The sequence below is a fragment of the Takifugu rubripes genome, chromosome 4, assembly GCF_901000725.2.
Source record: "Takifugu rubripes chromosome 4, fTakRub1.2, whole genome shotgun sequence".
NCBI lineage: Eukaryota > Metazoa > Chordata > Actinopteri > Tetraodontiformes > Tetraodontidae > Takifugu > Takifugu rubripes.
In genome coordinates, this window is record NC_042288.1 from 2,078,534 (window position 1) to 2,098,612 (window position 20,079).

Sequence of the window (20,079 nt, forward strand, 5' to 3'; positions counted from 1 at the left end):
ACGCGCGTCCAACAGATGGGCAACAGCGACCTCTAACGGAGGTTTAGAGAAGTGTGACGTTGTCGGCGCAAGATGCATGAGAATGAGCTGATGACTTTGTCCTCAAGTTCATTTCAGACTTGTTCGATTACTGGTTGTTTTAAGTTATTAGGAAATATGCAAATAGTGATGTAGATACAATCTATATTACTATTTATATATGTTTATATCATATTTACAATAGATTTACACTCAGCTGTTTCTTGACCTATTGTCAACATTTCCTCAAAATGTCATTAAAATAATTTCAGTTATTTTGCTGAACAGGCAGACAAACAAACTCCAGCTATCACATATCCTCCTTGGTGGATGTAAATGAAGTTATTTGTCCTATTTCTATTTTGCAAAGTGTTGTAGCTACTATTTAGATGAGGATGGGGGAAAAAAAACTTCCCATTGTCCCGGTCCTGGATTTGACACTCATCTCTATCTTGCTTCCTAGCTCAGTTCGTTTTATCACAGGCGGCCTCATTATCATTTCAGATTATATTTTGTGCCTGTTTAATTCGGTCTACCTGACTCCACAGCTGGTTCCAGTCTTTTTGTGTTTTCTGTGGCAGAACCACAACCCATAACAGCACCATTGATTTTAACCATTAAACTGTGATGAAAACCAGACAAGAAAACGTCACAGTTTAACATTGTGTCAACTCTGTTATCAGAATGGATTTATGGCCGCTGACTCCCAGAGGTTCAGTCACCGTCGGTGAGGTTGTGTTTGCCAGTACCGTTGGACTCTGAACGAGATGTCCATCTTACTGTTTTATTAGAGTGTGCGCTAAACAAACACACACGCAGCACAGAGTCAAGACTGACATCTGCTCTTTCAGATGCTTTTATAGGTCCATTTCATGTTGAACAACCTTATAAAAACACATTCATGTAGAACTCTGACAGTAGTTTCAAGGATTTATTGACAACAGTCATCGTCAGTGTTTTCTGAATTCCCTTAAATCACATAAACAATTACGGTAATAATAATGATCATTCTCATTGTTAAAGTTGTATGTTTAGAATTACATTATCATTCTTTATATGCATTTTTAGGTCAATGCAAACAAATTCACCGTTATCAATGTTGAGACTCAAAGATTTATTTATTTTTTGACTGGTTTTGATGTAATGTTATCATTAAAAGTGTCATAAAGTACAGCGAATATGAAACAGAGTGAATATAAAATATGAAAGCAGTGGGTCGGACTGCTGTAAGCAGCATAGATACCAGTTTGTCCATCGGCTACACTGTTCCAGCACTTTACCTGACACTGTCTGCCTTTAAAAAATCAATTTGTGCACTCTGGTCTCCCCGGGTGAAAACAGTAGTTTTATTGATCACACATTTTTCCTGGGATGGACCACGGCTACTCCCTGGGTTTGTCCTCGGGTTCACGACTTCTGCCTTTGACAGAGGCATCACTGATACACTAACATAGAGCTGCTTAATGTTTAGCCTGACACACACACACATGCGCGCGCACACACACACACAAAGGTTGGCAGAGGGATTACAAAGGTAGTGATCCATGTGCTGCTTAGGGATGGAGACGGGAAAACTAAAGGCGAGGAGGATTCAAGGTAATGACAAGTGTTTGTTCATACATGTATACATATATAGGTGTATACGTACATGTATATGAATAGATTTCATGTGGACTAACTGCAGGGAGTGTGTTATAAAATATGACACCTAATGTCACAGCTTCTGACTTTGCATAGAGCTGAAGTGATGGGGGGGGGGCTGACTGTTGCTGCTGTCAGAGTTTTTACTGAGGAAATAAATAAACAGTTTTATTTGACAACTTGTAGAATGGTGGATTTCAAAGCCCGTAAATTCTTAAGCTGGGCTTTAGGTCTGTTAATCCACATTACAGCACGCACTTGCTGCAGGGTCTCTGTGGAGGCAGGACAAAGCTCAGCTCCGTAGTCCTCACCTCCACGCCTGGTTAACGCGCTTCCTCTTCAGCAGGATCCTGTCTTGGAGACGAAGCTCCTCCGGAGACGTGTGCTGATGTCTCCTCTCGCCCTCTGCCTGCTCCGTTTCGCCTCTATGTGTACGCCCTTCATGGCTGCCTCTGTGAAGTGGTCTTCACCGCGGTGTGGGACTGGTGCATCACACAGGACAGAAGGTTGACGGGTCACAGCAGCCTGTGGGCACTGCCCATGTATGCCACTGCGATGTATGTGATGGAGAGCCTGAGGGCCCGGCTCCTGGCCCACGGCTGGCCCCTGCCGCTCCGTCTCATGGCCTACGCTCTCTTTATCTACCTGTGGGAGTTCCTCTGGGGCTTGGGGCTGATGTTCCTGGGGGCCTGTCCCTGGGACTACTCAGGTTTTAGGTACAACTTGTGTGGACTGGTCACCCTGGAGTACCTGTTGCCCTGGAGTGTGGGGGCATTTATTGTAGAGCAGCACGTAATCCGAAACACTCTGAGGATCAGACTGCACCCTTAAACGGACTGTCGGACCGACCCCCACCCTTTTAAATTATTTTTGGCACTTTGGGGTCGACGTAAATCTCAATTGTTGCAGTCATAAAACGTTTATGGTTGTTGTTTTTTTCAAGGTTTGATATAAACCTTGATTAAATGTTTTCATTATTAAATATTTTGGGGCTTTTGTTTCTCAAACTAACAATAAAACCAGTGTGTAAAAATGTGTAAAAGATGCTTGAAGATGCTTGAAATCAAACTCATTCGTGGACAACCCTGACTGGGATTGTGTGAGGGTGGACCTGGACAGGAACACTGGAGACCAGCTCCAGGGGTGGACCTGGACAGGAAGACTGGAGACCAGCTCCAGGGGTGGACCTGGACAGGAACACTGGAGACCAGCTCCAGGGGTGGACCTGGACAGGAAGACTGGAGACCAGCTCCAGGGGTGGACCTGGCCTGGAGACCAGCTCCAGGGGTGGACCTGGACAGGAACACTGGAGACCAGCTCCAGGGGTGGACCCGGACAGGAACACTGGAGACCAGCTCCAGGGGTGGACCTGGACAGGAAGACTGGAGACCAGCTCAGACACCAGAGTTTGGGCCTGGATCACAACGCTGAAGACACCGAAGAAGCTGAGTGGAATTTCACATTCCGATAACTGCATCTGCTCGGCATGAAGACATCCAGTAAAAGATGATTGGACATTTTAGGAACGCCTGGAGTCCTGTCCGGGACTCGAACTGTGGTTTCATCAGTCTGTTTCAAGGATAATGGCATGGTGGAGTATCCAGTCACAGTAATACTGTAAATAAGTTAACAAATATCCCAAAATATCAATTACATACATAAGGGTAACCATGCAAAAGGCTTCTGACTGACATGAAGTCAGTGAATAATCGCTGGAAACTGAAATAAAGATGAAAATAATGCTGAAAGTCAACACTTTAACCCCATCGTGTTTTATTTGAAAGATACATAGAAGCAAAAATAAAAAAGTGTCACTCTGAGTGATTATTTTTGCTTCTTACAGGGTCGTTGATCTGAGCCCCTTTGACGTTTGCTCATTATTTTATGATTTTACATTATGTTCAGCTTGTCTCCACTTAGAGACGTGGATTTTCAGATCCTCGTTTTCTCCACAGCAGTTGTGGGAGCTTCAGCTGCTTTGCTGGATTGTTTATTTGCTATTTTAATTTGTGTCCTGTGTTTTGAATGCCGGTCTTGTACGTTGGTCATGTTTAGGGTCTTTTCCGCTCAGGATTTTGGACCACAAACAAGGCGACGGTCCCCTCGTGTCTTTGCCACTGGTAGCTGCGCAGGGAGAAGGACACACAAGCTTGGATTTATTTCCATTTAAAACATATAGAAGCATTATCTGGAGACACTTCCTTAATATCCTTATTTCATTTTTCACCTTCTACTGAACAGCAACAGAGGATCCAATGACCTCCTCCATGACCCCAACAGACCCTCAAAACTCCAATAATACATCCAAAGCAACATGTGACAATGAAGTCGACTCACTGGGTCTGTTCAGGGACGAGGATGCTGTCCCCTGCAGAGAGACTGAACTCCTGCTGATTCATGTTGACCTTTGAGGAGCCCTCCTGTGGAGAGCAGCGAGACACAGCAGCATTTGTGAGAGAAATGCTCCGATGCAAGGACCTCCAGGAAGCCTTAAGGTCTCGCACAAACCATCTGCCATATCCACACGTCGCTCTGCTGCACGGCTGCTTCTGCCTGGCCAGGTCCAAAAACCATCACCTGAGGGTCACACAGGAGGCTTTCATGAGGTCAAGGTCGCCACGTCTCCGTTTTGAGCCTGCCTACCTGTCTGTCTGCCTGCCTGCCTACCTACCTGCCTGCCTACCTGCCTGCCTGCCTACCTGCCTACCTGCCTACCTGTCTGCCTACCTGCCTACCTGCCTATCTGTCTGCCTGTCTGTATGCCTGCCTACCTGCCTGCCTACCTGTCTGCCTACCTGTTTGCCTACCTGTTTGCCTACCTGTTTGCCTACCTGCCTGCCTACCTGCCTGCCTGCCTGCCTACCTGTCTGCCTACCTGTTTGCCTACCTGTTTGCCTACCTGTTTGCCTACCTGCCTTCCTGTCTGTATGCCTTCCTGTCTTCCTACCTGCCTGCCTGCCTGCCTGCCTGCCTACCTGTCTACCTGTCTGCCTGTCTGCCTGCCTGTCTGTCTGCCTGTCTGACTGCCTGTCTGACTGGCAGTGCTTTCTCTCCAGTTATTGTTGTCTAAATCGAAATAGTCTAGTGTTTTCTAAATTCTCTGATTTGCTACTCATTACCTGATGAACTTTAATATTAAGATTGTCCATCTGTGTCCTCTGTGCTAAACGGACTGGAATGATGAACTGGAATGCAAACTTTAGTATTTAGTATTACTATGACCTGTCATAATAACAGGTCTCTACTGACTGTTTTTGAAGTTTAAATTACGACACAAAAGTAATTATCTCATCTAAAGTGCCTAGAGACAATTTTCATTGTAATAGATGCTATATAAATAAAGGTGATGTGATTTGATCTTAAGCAGCATTGTTTTCTTTTAGGTAACCAACATTCTCTCAAGAATTTAAAAAGATCTTCTACTGTGAGCATCAGGAAAGACTGTCTGTGTAGACTATTTAGATTTTTAATTTGCCTTAATATGCAGACGTAGGTAAACTCTTGATCTCTTGCAGGTAAAAGGCTGACTTTCACATTTAGGGGGCCATTCTTTCAACTGCAGGACTGAGCCTCTGATTCGGAAAAGCTTGTGGATGCAGTCTTTTTCAAAAGGTTGCATATTAATCTGGTGTATTTCTGGATTTGTGCTACCTCTGTCTCAAACTGGGCTCCAAACATGTTGATGGGTCCACCTTGAGCCAGAGCTGGCCGCTGCCTGTCCAGCCAGTCTTTGAAGGAGAAGGGCAACATCACATTCATGGTGCTCAGGTGGAACGGAGGCTCTCGGAAGACTTCATCTGCTCCACACAGAAGGGCGGAGTCAATTCACAGATTGGTTACTTTTGGCCTGGATTTTCTGTTGATTTCAAATCTTCTCCTCAATTTAGATGCTTCTTCGTGAGAATATCAGTTTCCCACATCATGCTATAAGAGCAGAACATTTTAGCAGCAGGTTCCTGAGAATCTCAGTGACAATTCTCAGCGTATTTCATTCTCTGACACCTGCTCCTCAACACTCAATTATAAAAGAGGAAGCTCACTTGGATCCGGCCTTCCCGTTTTGCACTGCTTGGATGCCATAAACCTGAAAATAAATCAACACTATGAAACTTGAAACCGTGACATCACGTTAAAAATGGGTTGGTGGACCACAGCTCACTCTTTGATGACCGGTACGAGCTGGGTTCCGAGGTCCTCGCAGTAAAACCATCTCTCAAAGAGGATCGAGGTGCTGTTGTCCACATAGTACCTGAAATCAACAATGATGACCGGTTTCCCATTTTTAAATATCCTAAATATATTCTAAAAAAAGTATGCACTGTATGAGATATAGCATAATAATAGTGAAAGATTTTTTAAAATATATATATTTGTTTTGATAGTTTTTCATTGTAAAAACAAACGTAAACGGTTTTCCGGACATCCACCTGATGAAATGGTTGATTGCGGAGAAAGAGTTATCTCATCCCAGCAAAGAAAAAAGACAACCTGAGACAGTCGGTCTCTGTCAGCAGCCTCCTTCTCTCCACCACCAGGCCCACACTGTTGGCCTGTCTCTGGGGGGAGTGGGGAATCCGAGCTGGAAGCAGGAACATCTGAAAATGGCAACAAAACAATCCTTCTCTTATTTTATTGGAATATATTTTATTGTTTTCAAAGGTGTCTTAGTAAGAATAAGACACCAACGCCGTTGGTACTAAATAAGATGACCTCATAACAGTAAGTATGAACCAAGGACTTTTTTCCAAAGAATCCTCAAGCTTCTTTTGTTCTTTAATCGGGAAAAGCTGACATTATATGCAGGGACAGCACTGAATATTACAGTTTGTATATATATAATATTGACAGTTTTACTGTCTGAAATTTTTTAGATGAATTTTTTGTCTTTTTTCTTTTGAGCCTGACACTTTTACACAGAGAAAATAGATAATCTGGTGCATTTTGTAAAAAAAAAAAAAAAAAATCAATACCGAAACAACATAAAATACAGGTGAGACCAATATATTTTAAATAAAAGAAGCCCTGATTTTCTCCTTTAAGGACACTGAAACACACGAGAAGCAGCAGAGCTACACAGAATAACGGAACCATAACTTTCCATACAATATTTATTTTATTATGACCTAATTTATCAGACTTTCTCAACTTACTACAAAGTGGCAAGTAAACTCTGGTCTTAGTAGAACCACTGAAAAAGAATGAGGGCTCACCTCTCCCTCCTTGATGTGCACGTCTTTGTGTTTGCCATTTTCAATCACCTTCAGACACATGTCCCCCTTAAGCTGGTAAAATAACTGCAGACAGGGAAGGGCGGGGGAAAGCACATGGTTTACTGTTAGCCTGTGATTTGAAGGTGACGTTCTTGTGCTTTTAGAGGCAGAATAAAGCAGCATATCATCCGAGTACATTGACTGTTGTGTTTTGTCTCTGAATAGCCGCCGTTAGCTTAGCTAAGAGTGGAGCTGATGTGTCTCAAACGCAATGTTGACATTCCGTGAGTAGAAATTTGAAATGATTTAGCTTCGAACGAATGTAAAACCAGTAAGTTAAACAAAATACTTGACTGAAGCACATTGGTCCTTGGTAAGAAAGGAAATTTTTACACTTGACACATCTCTTTCCTGCCAACAGGGATTTTTTACATCAGTATTAATCCAGTCAACTCCATCAAGGGAAAATATTAAAACTGGTTTATGTAGCCAACCAAAAGGCTATTTTGGCATTTATAGTAGTGTTCATGCCTTGTTGGGTTATAAAAAGGGGAATTAATAGGACCTATTCTTCACAGACTTGTGTGGGCATATTAATGCCATTTTAAATACATTCACATTCTTAATGCCTGATTAAATTTAATAAATCATTTTAATCAGAGCCCCTCTCCCTCTGAGAATTCTGTCAACAAAAATACAAGTTGTAGTAAACATGGTGTTGGGATGGAAATACATAGATGGAAAAATGAAGGGCTTTTTGTAAGCATAACCAACATAACCATTAAAAGAGGGGAGCTGTGTACACATGAGTTCCACATTTGTGAAATGGGCAGTGTAAAGTTTCCACACTGTTGACTTTCCAAGACTAAAATTCTATACTTTGAAGCTGACTTGCAACTTGTCTGCCTTGATGACTGACCAAAGGTGATTTTACTGTTGCCCCTGTCAGGAGTGACAGTCCAGTTCAATAGAAAGATTTGATGCAGAAGGAAGTTTCTCTGACCTCCTCTCCTTCCTCGATGTGATAGTCCTTCCTGATATTTGGACCCCCAACAAACATGATGTTCAACTGGGAAAAGTGCCTGAGAGAGAAGGAGCAGAGGTAAAAACAGTCTCGGAGGCTCCGTACCCTCCTATTGGTCGTTGCTGAACGGAAATAACTCACATCAGCTTGTTGCAGACCGGTGGAAGGAAGGCATCCTGGTTCTCTTTAATCCAGTTTTCCACATGGACGGGAATGTTGCTCATATTTGCGTGGGCTGTTTACTGCAGGACCTGCCGAAGGTCTGAGAGGTGCAGCGCGGTCACAAGACAAAGTCCAAAAGTGGGGGAGGGATTTAACTTCCTACACGGCACAGCAAGATTTGATTTGTCCCAAACTTATTATGAAGTGCCCAGCCAGATTGGTATTTCTGATTGTTATTTAACTGTCCCTTTACTATCCTTATGTTGAGATGTTATCGCTATAACGTATGTTTATACTATATAATGATAATAATGATTATAGCTCACTCTAGTAGCGATGGAGTCAGCCTCCCGTACCTGGACAGGGAGCTGGTTCCATAGCAGGGGGGCCTGGTAGCTAAATGCTCGGCCCCCCATTCTACTCCTAGAGACTCTGGGAACCACAAGTAGACCAGCATTCTGAGAGCGGAGCGGTCTATTGGGCTGATAAGGTATCACTAGCTCCTCCAGGTAGGATGGAGCTAGGCCGCTGAGGATCTTGTAGGTCAAAAGAAGGGTTTTAAAAATTATTCTAAATTTAATGGGCAGCCAATGAAGCAATGCCAGTACAGGAGTTATGTGATCTCTTTTGTCAATACCTGTCAGAACTCTGGCTGCAGCATTTTGGATCAGCTGGAGGCTTCTTAAAGAGGAGTTTGGACACCCTGATAATAAAGAGTTACAGTAGTCCAGCCTGGAAGTAACAAATGCACTGGACTAACTTTTCAGCATCATGCCGCGTCAGCAGTTTCCTGATCTTTGTGATGTTCCTCAAGTGAAAAAAGGCACTTCTAGAGACTAATTTAATGTGTGAGTTGAAGGAGAGATTTTGATCAAAAGTTACTCCTAGATTCCTCACAGAGAGACTAGATGTTAATGTTAAGTCAGTTAATTCTGACTTACAATGGTAAGTCAATTGAGACAAAACTAGTGACTGACCTCAATACTCTTGTGAAGAACTCCATAACATCAGTAACCAAAGTAACTAATTAAACTTATTGGTTTGTGGATATAACATATGTGTACACCAGACTTAGAGTGCTTTAATGTTGGGCTCCTTTCACATTGGCTTTGTTGATATTTAAGCAGTTACTTCTACTTCAGTTACTTCTGTGGTATCTGCTTGTCCAGATCTATCTAACACAAGAAAAGATCCTTATCCACTCTTAGTCCACAAAGAGCCTGAATGATGAAGGATCTTTATAATTTGGTGCTCATAAATGAGAGGAATCAAATGGTGGAATCCAATTCTATGTTCGGTTGAAATCAAGATCAGCCTGTAAACTACGGAAGATAACAACGTGAACATCCCATAATCTAAATATCAGTCGTACCTGGTGAACACCCTTCTGTGATGGACGTCTGAGAGTACCAGTAAAGCAGACTGCTGCGGATCATTCTTGATATGATGTGAAAGAAGTAGCAAACTGAATACATATGCAGCTCTATATTGTCTGCTCATATTCAATCCAGTGCATTAAAATTGCAGACTGTTTCATGCGGAAAATAATGAGCCAAACTGTGAAAACAGTTGTGCACTGTTGGGCTGGTCTTTAATACAGGCACGGGCACATAGCACAGAAACACATACAAACATACACTAGTTATGCAAGCCGCCGGCCGAGTGGGTCAATGGGGCTGAAGGTCATCGGGGCCGAAGGTCATCATGCAGATCCGAAGGCGGCGATACCTGTAAATGAATACGGGGGGGGAGCAGAAAAACAATAAGAAAGCAGAAAAACACAAGAATCAGCATAACTAGTCTACTTGAGGAGGAGGGGAGAGGAGAGGAGAGGAAACCATGACCCAGTGGGGTGACAGAGGCCTGTCAGGTGATCATGTTTCTGGACCCCAGCAGCCTTGGCCTATAACAGCATAGCTAAGATGTGACCTAACGATTAGACGACCCCCTAAGTATGATAATTTGTCTGTCTATGATAATAACTGGAACTACAGAATTGGTAACAATAAGCTTTTTCAAAGAGGTAGGTTTTGGAAATGAGTAAAGCACTGACTGATTAAAGAGAGGTGGCCCCACCCAGGTGACACTGAAGAGCAAGAACAATTATTTTCCCCAATGAGTGCTACAAAATAAAAATGAAAAAGCTGTGGCCATGACCTGTTGACAGCCTTATTTGATTTTTTTAACAGCCTCAAGGTCCTGCATCATATGGTGGTGGTGTGTTTCTGCAGTATGCATGTCTCGGGTGTGGACTGGAAAGTCGTCCCCGTGCGTGAAAGAATACAAACGAGACGTGCATGTGTATTCAAAGAAGCATTTATTGTCAAGTACAAAGAAGCATTTATTGTCAAGTGCAGTCAATAAAACACTCAGTCCAATTTTCTTTGCTTACACCTGGAAATGAGGTCCCAAAAGAATGTCCACAGCACTTTGAAAGTCTGCAAAAGTGTCCAAAGTCTGGCCTTCAAGTCCTGGAGACGATGACTTTTTGCTGTTTGGACAGTAGGTCTTTTTCCTGTATTTGTTGTGGCCTTTAGTGGGTTGACCACACAGCGCACAGATGTGCACTTTGAAAGCGGTAGGCTCGGCGCCACTGTGCTCCAACCATCTCCTCTTGTAAAAAGTGGATCGAGCTGGCGACCATTGATGCCGGGGAGGTTGGGACGGCTCGTGTTTGGGAACAGCGAGAGGGACCGTTGGAGGCGTTGCTTGGATTTGACCGGATGAACAAACAGGCACAGGCTTTGGGACAAAAGTACCTTTGCGGGGTGTGGTCTGGGATGGTGCGAGCAATGGTGGTTCTGGCTGTGGGGGGAGAGGAGAGGGGGATGTAACTATGTGAGTAGGAGGTGGTAAAAAAGGGGCCGCATCTGTGCAACCGTGTTCATATTTAAGGTTGGTCCCCGCCAGAGATGGAGTGACCTCGTAGGTCACCTGAGGTCGACTGGTGTGCAGTCTCTCAAGAGATAGCTCCAGCGCCGGGGGTTGACTGCACTGCGCGATGCTCTGATGGCGTCGGAGGACAGGTGGGCCTTGGTCGGTCACATTGGCGGCCGACAGGGCCTCCTGTCGCCTGATAAAGTGCGCAATGGATTTACTGTTTATTTTCAGTAGAGGAATCCCCAGCTTGCTGAGCTCGGCATCATCCACAATGACTCTCTGTTGGACATGCTGGTATAATCTGGTCAAGAGATGTTTGTGCGGCAGCCCGCCAGCCATTACTCTGCAGTGCGGGTGCAGCCACAGCTGTTTGACCAAGCAGTACATCAGCCTGTTCTTCCTGGAGTCCAGCAGGTGGGCAGCCAAATGGCGTTTGCTGAACTCCAGCTTTTGCACCAAAGCCGATTCAGCGGGGTCTCCGTTGGTGCGGCCGAAGAGGGCGTTGCCCCAGCGTGCAGAGTACAGGCTGTCAAACAGGTGAACGCGTCGGTCGTGGAGATGGAGCCCGTTCCATGCAGCGATGACCCGCCGCCTTGTAGAGTTGCTGATGGCGAGCTTTCCCTCTTCCAACGCAACGTCCACCAGGACTCTGCTGAGCTCCTCCACCTGCTCGTAGCCCGGGAGATGATTTGGACCGCACACGTCCTCTGCGCAGGGGTCAAAGTCATCGGCGACAGCCTGGTCGGTGAGGTGCAGGTTCTTCGGGAGAGGAGTCAGGCGATCGCCAACGCCGTCCGAAATGTATCCCGCGTCGTCATCCGGGGGATCATCGACGCCGTGGGAAGCCTCGTCCGCTTCCCCCTCGTCCTCATCAGTTTGCAGTGTGTTTGTAGTCTGAGCGTAATGGTCAGGGACATTGAAAGTGTCTGTCGATTGGCAAAACAAGTACTCGAGACCGATTCGCTCCCCACCGGGCGGCACAGGAGCCCTGTAGTTGGCGTCCTCCACCACCCCAAACAGCTGCTGGCACCTCTCATTGAGACGATGCACCAGCGGCAGCACACAGACAAGGTGCTGTCGTCCCTGTTGTCCTCTGACACTGGCAGACTCCCTGTCGGCATTCCAACGTGCAATCCCGGCCAGGAGGTACACTTGAAATGGGACGGCTGCACAGTGGGGTCCTGGAATCACGCTGGGCAGGAAGGAGTGGAAGCCCTCCAGGCTGTTGCTTCCCCTGTCTGTGGCGTAGCGCGGCAGACTCACACCGTTGCGGGTGACGTGTTTTTTTATGGTGTACATGTTCCGCCCCGGAGGGTCCTGGATGCACTCGAGGTGCTTCTGTTGATTTTGCCAGATGCGATCGATGTCTTCATTGAACAGATGGACCTGGTTGTCGTCCATTCCCATCGGTCCTTTCAGTGTGTCGATGACATTCTGGACACGCACAAAGGTTTCCTGGGCCCCAACTGTGATCCTCCTCACATAACGGGACAGGTCCCTTTTGGTGACGTGCCTCTCGATCAGCTCGCTATCTGAAAGGGAATCGGCCATGTCCGGGAGTCCCGCACGCACCGCCTGCAAGAGGAGCGCCACGTCGTCCTTGTTGTAGGAGAAGACGGCGGCCGATAAAGCGGATTTAAACAGGGCATACTTGGAATGGTGATCCGGCCGAACAGCCGCGTCAAATCTGCGGATCCAGTGGAAGATGTCCAGACGGATCAGCATGCCTCCGTCGACCCACTTGTCGAAGAGCTGCTCCAAAGAGGAGACTCCGAGAGCGCAGCAACAGCCGCGGTCCACGTACATCAGTTCCGGAGCCGCCTCTCCTGCCCTTTGGTAGCGCTCCATGAGCCCTTCGGCCATCGGCCGCATCTTCTCCAAAGACTCCTCGCAGGTCAGTACGGACATGAGGATCTGACCCCGCTCGTTGCCGACGTTGGTGCACCACTCTGCGGTCCCTTTTCCGTCGCCGGACAACTTCTTGCAGATCTGAAAATGTATACAAACAGTCAAAGACCTGTATTTGGTACCTTGTTGATGCCAACTCTTGATCTGCGTAGACGCAATGCACACAAAGAAAAATTCAGTTGACACACAAATGTACCTTCTTGGTAGAGTCATATTTGAGCACTTTCCCAAACGTTGACATTATCTGCGCCCGGTAATCCTCAATGTTCTCAGCCTCCGCAAGGAGGAAGGCTTTCCTCAGCAGCTTTGGGGACGGCAGCTCTCTTTGAGGTGGCGGCAATTGAAACTTTGGGCTGAAACGCTCTGAAATAGTAATATTTTCAAAATGACAAATCGGTGAAGGGTACAAAAATCAGCACGAAGTTCAATTTTAGACTGTTTACAGTTTTTTTGTTAAATCTGAAATCTCACTTGTGGTCTTTCCAGGTTTCGTGTACTGTGTGAGCAGAGTGGTGTACAGGTCTTTCCTCTGCAGGTACTCCTCACAGTGGCTTTCCTGGACCTGCCGCCACACCTTGGCCATGGTGTCGCCCCCGGTGCGCTCCCTCAAGAGACGGACCACCTGCTTGTCCACTCCCCGCCTGAATTAAAAATCGATCAAATTCTGTGAGCCGGCCTTTCGCTAAGAACTAGAAAGATGTTGAAGCAAAGCGCGCAGACTCACCGTAATGTCAATACAGCAGGGAACATGGCTCGGTGCGCTGGGCTGAGCTGGTTGAGGATGCAGGCTTCCCATGACAGGAAGCGGCCAATGGCACGCTCCTCCGAGGCTTTGGCTGCTTTTCTGCATGCGTTACAGGCCAGGACCTCGGTCAGCATGGAGTACCACCCAGACGCGTGGCAGATCTGTCTGACCGTGCGAGAGTAGCCGCAGCGGGACAGAAAAGCGCCCTTGTTTTCCCGCGCGGGGCACGCAGCTCTGGGACAGCGCAGGCTGCAACGCCACACACCTACTGGTCTCCAGAAAAAGACCCGACTGCGGAAAAAGGAGTCGGCCGATGGAACAGTCTTGGCTACCAGTCCGGGCACTTCGGGGGGATGAAACCACATCCTGTCATCCTTCAGGACCTTCCTCCACTTCATCTTTCCATGTTTGTCATGAAAGGATGCAGCCCTCTGGAAGAGTCCATTGGTTTCATCCTCTTTCAGCCACGCAACGTCAGCCTGTGGGAGCCCATTGGGAGCAGACTCCCACATTTTGTGCCATCCCTCGTATGTCACCTAATAAGAAAACGCACGATCATATCCGACGGTCACCGAATACGCAAACTTGAGCTTGTTTTTAATGGATTACCTGCAGTCGTGTTGCTGATGTTGCAGTGGGCCGACATGGCTGAGGCGCTGCATCCATCACGGAGGTTGTCCTCTCGGGAGCCGCCACCGGAACCTTGAATATACTCAGTTTTAGTGTAAGCTTTCGTATTGGCACAATTTAGTGTGGCGTCCCCAGGATATGGAGCCACCTCGATGTGTGGTTCAGACTAAGATCTTGCCGTCGACGATGGAGTGGTGCGTCTGACGGACTTGTGTGCTGACGCTGGCCGGCTCTGTTTTCCAGGTCTTTTGGCCTTTTCTGCTGCAGCTTTAGTCAAATGTGGGAAGAAAAGTGCAACGTAAACATAACTCATCTAAAATGTAGCTTCAGTCCTTGTAGTGGATTTTCCCCTACGCTAAAACACTCAAACTTATGCTTCTATTAAGTCAATATACCTATGCCAGTGTCGAACGAATCAAAGTGCGGGGATACCACAACAGGGTCGAATGATGAGTCAGGTTCAGCTGGTTCACAATCCAAATGATTTATTGCAGATCCACAATTCACCATCCATGAGAAGTAGCCCGGGCTAAGTCTGATCATTGACAAGAATTGCCCTTCTTTTATACTATTTGGAGCCTGGGGCTACCCCGCCCCGGGCTCCTCCTTCTGGTTAGCTATTTTTTACTCATTTTCCACCGTTAAGTACCGTTTATTACACTTATCAGAAGTCAGGTGTACCTTACATGGTTTTTTTTTTAAAAAGGCACCTTCCTGTTCAAACAGGCAGCCTCCCATCTTTTGTTTAACCCTCTGATAACTTTCCCGGACTTCCCATCTCATAGCAAACATTCACTACAGTGACATGTGTACATCAAATAGTGACATGCATACATACAGCAGGTGTTCAAACAGTGACAATGACTCGTATACATTTCTCATACGCTTTACCTGTCTAATCATTAACTAAAAGGGTCTATCCATTGCACTCATTAACTACGACGGTCTACTCATTAGATCAAAGGTTAAATACAACAACCACACATTCTGCCTCTGTTGCCTTATGCCTGTTACCCCTTTTCACTACATTTCCCCCCTTTGGTCCTGACAAGGGCCACTCAAACAGGGGTGTAAGACAAAGGCACACATCTTCACGAGGTAAGAGGAGTTACACTACAGCACTCAGTGAAATTACTAGTCTAGTAATCAGTGAGGGTACTACGCTTATTACTTCAGTATATTATTTAAATCAACCATCCCTCAGTAAGGATCACCACAAGGTGGAGTCTCAACTGAAAGAACAGTTGGAAACTCCACCTGAAACCCATCTCTGAACTTGCCTATCCTGATGGTCCAGTGATCGTTACTGCTGGGCTCCTAGCTGCACCCTGCAGACATGGCCAGGGAAACATCCCCCCCATTGGTGGCGGGAGGTAAAACCCCAACCAGGTGGCAAGTGCAGTGACGTACCACGGATCACACATTGGTACAAGTATACACATTTTTCACACACATTTGGATATACTTCATGATTATATTTGTGACTATCATATACTAACACACTCAGTCTGTTCTGTTTACACAGCCAGTTACTCTTAGTCTGTTCAAGGAGCTTCTTCTCCTGGTACCCTTGTGAGGAATACTCCTCTTAAAACTTTTTTTTTTTTATAGGAAACTTTTTGTTAGCGTTTGTTTTCACTCAACTAGCTGCCCATCCGCCAAACAGGCAGGTCGATACAGGTAGACACCCTTCAAGCAGAACCCTCATAACTCTGGAGCTTATGCTCCCTTTTCCTATTACTTTTTTCGTATCTACCTGTAAAAATCGCCTCATAATAATATATAACACACTCACACTCATACTTTTCCATAACCATTAGTCGTTGGTCATAACATTTTACTTTTAACTTGGGTGTTCCAATTGGAATTTCTTACATGCTCGTCACGCATCTTTCTCATCTCGTTCAGAAGTCCTGTCAAACTGCCGTTGGCACCTGTGTGCATTGGTATCAGAGTGCAACAGTCTTCTCCAATTTCATCACATATGCCTTGATCTCCTGCCATGCGTGATTCTATCACAAATCTATTTTGCAAAGCCATCATTGATGTGGCATGCAATTGCTCTCGCACTAATGACAGTCCTTTTACAGTGTAATTCATGAACCTCTGCTGATTGTACCACAAATAATTTATCCAACGACTATTTCGGGCTATATACTGAGCATTTGCAATTGAGCCATAGATTGGAACTGACCCTGCTCCCCGTCCGGCTTTTATCCATCCGGAGCCTATGGCTACTTGACCTTCCGGTACACCATATGGGACCTGGTCCCAGGTGATGTAAATTTCGTTTGTTGCTTTCCAGTCCCAATCCCACGTGTCGAAAGTGTCCTGTGTGTCTCTCTTTTTCCTTGGGGATGTCTGATTTGGTTGCACCCTTTGTATAATTAATGACAACTGTCCTGTTAACATTAATGGGGCGCATATCCCTTCCCAACTTGGTGGTAGAGTTAGCATCAAGGTGTCATTACCTTCACAAATCCAAAAGACATCTCCCAATGGCCTTGTGCCGTCCGTCAAATCTAACAAACTGTATTGAGCTATGTGAGATGAATTTCGTTCATAGATTACCGCTCCCCCGTTTGGCACTATCTGTTTACATTGAATTTGGGCCTTTGGGCCGGTCTCACACAGTTTGATGGTTGCTGTGGTGTTCCCGTTGGTTAACTTCGGGTACCAATCGATTCTGCTGCATCTCACCAGTCCTCCCGTATCCGACAATTTTGGAGACCCTCTTTGGACAACTTCCTCCAACTCCTGTCCTCGAGCTATACAAAAAGGGAAGATGTTGTTAGGCGGTTTGTGCACTACTGGGGGTAGTGCTTTTACTACATCATAATTGTCATCTGACAGAAATGTAGGACAGACTTTTTTATCACTATCCCATGGCGGTAAACCTCCTGCCATGTGCATTGCACAAAGGGCAAAACATTTAGTGATGTCCGGGCATCCGCCCAGCTCACCTCCTGGTATCCCCTGGATTTGTGGCAGTTTTTTAGCATTATAGCAAGCAATACAATCTTGTTTCTTCCGTTGGCTAGCTTCAAACATTGATTTTGCCGAGTACATTATCCACTGTTGGAACATGTTTGTGTCCCAACGTGACGTTTTTAATTTCTCTAAGTCCCTTTTCCGTCTTGAATTTAACAATTTTACTTTACTTTCAGCTTCTTTTTCTGTCAGCCGTTCTCCTGTTTGTTCATTCTGGCATTCTGATTGAGTGCATCTCACCTGAATGATCACCGTCCCTTCCCCACGGCAGTCCATGCTTTGGGGATATCCTAGCCAATGCTTACCTATTGACTCAGTTCCCAAAATTTCTGTTAATACAAAATCATATATATCTGCTTTGACATGCATTATCCACTTGATTTCTCCATTGTTCCTGTTTACTATTCCCTTGTGAGTTGCTAGTGTGATCATAGCCAGGGCACACGTGTTTAATGCTTTTGTGCGGTGTGTGTGGTGTGTGTTCGGGTTAGTTGTCCTCAGGAGTTGTTCCCCCGTTGTTAAACCGTTAAGGGTTAACATCAACATCATGCAACTAATCAGCAAGCCAATCCGGCCCTGACGGCGAGGGGGACGAAGTTGGCGAATCCCCGGCAGCATCCTCCGAATCACTGCTATCAGAAGGATGTAGGTGAAGATCTTGGCCAGGCGTGGGCGGGCGGTCTGGAAGCGGTGGTACAGCAGGCCCAGGGCTGGCAGTGGGAGTAACAACATGCTCCGAATCAGAGGACTGTGACTGGCGAAGCCGTCGGGCTGCAACCCTGGCGGACCTGCGTTCCCCATGTGGGGAACGGGAGTGGGTACTTGAAGAGGGTGAGGAAGAGGTGGTGGAGGAGCTTGTGGAGGAGTGTGTTGGACTAACGGCCAGAGGGTGACTATACGTCTCCCTGTCAGCATGCTCAGACTCCGACGGGCCTGGAAAGTGTCCAGGAGGGTCGGGAGGTCTGTGGCGGGTGCAGTGGTTCTTATGGAACCAGAAGGGCTTACCTTCAACTTTTAGGGCAGTGGGTAAGTACAACAGCTTATCCATGAGACTTAGCCCGGGCTACTTCTCATGGATGGTGAATTGTGGATCTGCAATAAATCATCATTTGGATCGTGAACCAGCTGAACCTGACTCATCATTCGACCCTGTTGTGGTATCCCCGCACTTTGATTCGTTCGACACTGGCATAGGTATATTGACTTAATAGAAGCATAAGTTTGAGTGTTTTAGCGTAGGGGAAAATCCACTACATCCTCACTGACCCAGACCACCATCTGGTTATTTTATCTGAAAAACAAACAAACAACCAAAGCAAAGTGTCATGTGCAAGCAAACTACTAACCAGAGATTATTCCAAGCAAGGCACTTCCCAGGTACTTGCACTTGCTGCCCACATCTGGCTGCCCTCACTTCTCGGCAATATTGTCCCCCCACCTCCCACCTAACTCGGCCGTATTGTCCCCCCACCTCCCACCTAACTCGGCCGTATTGTCCCCCCACCTCCCACCTAACTCGGCCGTATTGTCCCCCCACCTCCCACCTAACTCGGCTGTATTGTCCTTGCACACTCATGGACATTCTTCCGTTTGTAATACTCAATAGGTATGTTGGTCACAACATTGAACGTAAACATTTCATTCGCAAACAAAGAAGGCGAACAAGCAATTCGAGCATGGAGGCACCTCAACAAAACAATTCCTATAGATTCGATTAGCGACATTATCCCGCTAGCGGAAAGTTCTCGTGCACGGCAAAAGTCTGCTTTCGAGCACATTTACAGGTACTACAGCAAAGATATGTTTGGAGCACGCAAAAAGCACGCAAATAGGAAAAGCACTGCAAGAAAGAACTTACCTCAATCCAAATTTTCGCAGGCCGATTCCAGACGCCGTTACGCGCGGCCCTCTTATTGGGCCCGGATGATCGGGGGCCCTCGGGGGCCCGCCTTCCGCCTTCAGGACCAATCGGAAGGCTTCTCCGTCTACACCTCGCCTCGCAGGTGTAGACTCTGGACAAATCCGAGGGCTCGGCTGTCTACACTCTGCCGACAAGTGTAGACTCTGAGCCAATCACGAGCCAAGAAAAGACGATCTGCCTGAAAACATCCCCCGTCCCCGTAAAACTCCAACAGTTGAAAACAGCCTGACAAGAATGACCTGAAATGAACATGAAAGCAAATGCTAGCTCAATATATGCTCGAAGAGCAAAATACTGCGAAACATTTCCACCATTTGTTGATTAAATGCTTAATTACTGTTGTGTTTCTGCCATCGGATTGATTTTTACAAACTGCTATCTGGTTACTTTCATTCTAACCTCTGAAACAGCTCTTGAGTATGTTGTTATGCGCTGGGTAGTCAGAAAAAAATGATTATTTAAAAAAAAAAAGTTCCTTTTCCGTAATTACAGGTTGGGAATCTTGAGTTGAGAATGTAAGTGAGCGTTTCGGTTTTTCTCCACATGAGGGGGCTACCGGGCTTTTTTATTCACTAATGATTCAGGCGTCATTATCGTTCATAAAGCAAATATATAAGATTATTCTGCAGCTTTAGTTTTATTCATAATTGTTTACATAATTCCGTTTGATTAACTTAGATACATATATAAGAACGGGCAAAACACCATGTTCGGGACATTTAAGTTATGTAACATTTTATCCAAAAGAAAGAGGTGCTCATCCATGTGACACACAATTAATTGACCTTTTGAACAAGACGCCGTTGAGTCGAGACAGTTTATGAGGTGTCACAGAACCAGGTGGACCACAGGAGCAGAATATGGGGCAGAGGAAGGATATGGGATTTTCTATACTGAAACTCAATATTTCAGCTAAATTAAATGTAAAATGACTTAAGCTGAGCGTTTG

At 46.0% G+C, this 20,079-nt stretch overlaps 4 protein-coding genes and 1 long non-coding RNA gene across 9 annotated transcripts; 2 read left to right on the plus strand and 3 right to left on the minus strand.

Annotated features, from left to right (window-relative positions):
• Positions 1–1,108: 1,108 nt before the first annotated feature.
• Positions 1,109–2,667, plus strand: LOC101061777 (transmembrane protein 229B-like). 2 transcript variants are annotated; one of them, XM_029835247.1, is made up of 2 exons: positions 1,109–1,614; positions 2,003–2,667. In XM_029835247.1, exons 1-2 carry the CDS (start codon positions 1,563–1,565, stop codon positions 2,488–2,490), a joined length of 540 nt encoding a protein of 179 aa, XP_029691107.1. In that variant the 5' UTR covers positions 1,109–1,562; the 3' UTR covers positions 2,491–2,667. The 2 variants fall into 2 exon arrangements, with proteins under 2 accessions (XP_029691107.1, XP_003963694.2); XM_003963645.2 differs by having other exon boundaries at positions 2,006–2,667.
• Positions 2,668–3,415: 748 nt separating this feature from the next.
• haao (3-hydroxyanthranilate 3,4-dioxygenase) lies at positions 3,416–8,191 on the minus strand. Of its 2 annotated transcripts, XR_003888289.1 has the most exons (11): positions 8,035–8,191; positions 7,873–7,951; positions 6,870–6,953; positions 6,148–6,254; positions 5,819–5,908; positions 5,700–5,743; positions 5,311–5,456; positions 4,168–4,236; positions 3,997–4,079; positions 3,652–3,783; positions 3,416–3,605 (listed from the first exon to the last, which is right to left on the minus strand). XR_003888289.1 is itself a non-coding variant. In XM_029835530.1 (10 exons), exons 1-10 carry the CDS (start codon positions 8,115–8,117, stop codon positions 3,711–3,713), a joined length of 858 nt encoding a protein of 285 aa, XP_029691390.1. In that variant the 5' UTR covers positions 8,118–8,191; the 3' UTR covers positions 3,416–3,710. The 2 variants fall into 2 exon arrangements, 1 of the variants encoding a protein (XP_029691390.1); XM_029835530.1 differs by having other exon boundaries at positions 3,416–3,783.
• On the plus strand, positions 7,792–19,470 carry LOC115249616 (uncharacterized). Its single transcript, XR_003888290.1, has 2 exons — positions 7,792–7,971; positions 19,088–19,470. It is a non-coding gene; the product is annotated as an uncharacterized lncRNA (long non-coding RNA).
• Positions 10,057–13,759, minus strand: LOC115249613 (uncharacterized). The gene is made up of 4 exons (XM_029835526.1): positions 13,568–13,759; positions 13,315–13,484; positions 13,040–13,206; positions 10,057–12,924 (listed from the first exon to the last, which is right to left on the minus strand). Exons 1-4 carry the CDS (start codon positions 13,720–13,722, stop codon positions 10,444–10,446), a joined length of 2,973 nt encoding a protein of 990 aa, XP_029691386.1. The 5' UTR covers positions 13,723–13,759; the 3' UTR covers positions 10,057–10,443.
• On the minus strand, positions 13,796–19,104 carry LOC115249614 (uncharacterized). Of its 3 annotated transcripts, XM_029835529.1 has the most exons (6): positions 19,068–19,104; positions 16,978–18,500; positions 14,614–16,713; positions 14,367–14,485; positions 14,198–14,290; positions 13,796–14,124 (listed from the first exon to the last, which is right to left on the minus strand). In XM_029835529.1, exons 2-3 carry the CDS (start codon positions 18,122–18,124, stop codon positions 16,046–16,048), a joined length of 1,815 nt encoding a protein of 604 aa, XP_029691389.1. In that variant the 5' UTR covers positions 18,125–18,500; positions 19,068–19,104; the 3' UTR covers positions 13,796–14,124; positions 14,198–14,290; positions 14,367–14,485; positions 14,614–16,045. The 3 variants fall into 3 exon arrangements, with proteins under 3 accessions (XP_029691389.1, XP_029691387.1, XP_029691388.1); XM_029835527.1 differs by having other exon boundaries at positions 14,614–18,500; XM_029835528.1 differs by lacking the exons at positions 13,796–14,124; positions 14,198–14,290; positions 14,367–14,485 and having other exon boundaries at positions 14,515–18,500.
• Positions 19,471–20,079: the final 609 nt, after the last annotated feature.

Coding starts and splice junctions, on each gene's coding strand:
- LOC101061777 (XM_029835247.1), top strand. CDS start 1,563: ATGTGCTGCTTAGGGATGGAGACGGGAAAACTAAAGGCGAGGAGGATT. Junction 1,615..2,002: donor AAAGGCGAGGAGGATTCAAG/GTAATGACAAGT, acceptor CTTCCTCTTCAG/CAGGATCCTGTCTTGGAGAC.
- haao (XM_029835530.1), bottom strand. CDS start 8,117: ATGAGCAACATTCCCGTCCATGTGGAAAACTGGATTAAAGAGAACCAG. Junction 6,255..6,869: donor TGCACATCAAGGAGGGAGAG/GTGAGCCCTCAT, acceptor TGCCATTTTCAG/ATGTTCCTGCTTCCAGCTCG. Junction 5,909..6,147: donor ACAGAGACCGACTGTCTCAG/GTTGTCTTTTTT, acceptor TGTTGATTTCAG/GTACTATGTGGACAACAGCA.
- LOC115249613 (XM_029835526.1), bottom strand. CDS start 13,722: ATGCTGACCGAGGTCCTGGCCTGTAACGCATGCAGAAAAGCAGCCAAA. Junction 13,485..13,567: donor CCTGCTGTATTGACATTACG/GTGAGTCTGCGC, acceptor TTTTTAATTCAG/GCGGGGAGTGGACAAGCAGG. Junction 12,925..13,039: donor AATATGACTCTACCAAGAAG/GTACATTTGTGT, acceptor ATACATTTTCAG/ATCTGCAAGAAGTTGTCCGG.
- LOC115249614 (XM_029835527.1), bottom strand. CDS start 18,124: ATGCTGACAGGGAGACGTATAGTCACCCTCTGGCCGTTAGTCCAACAC.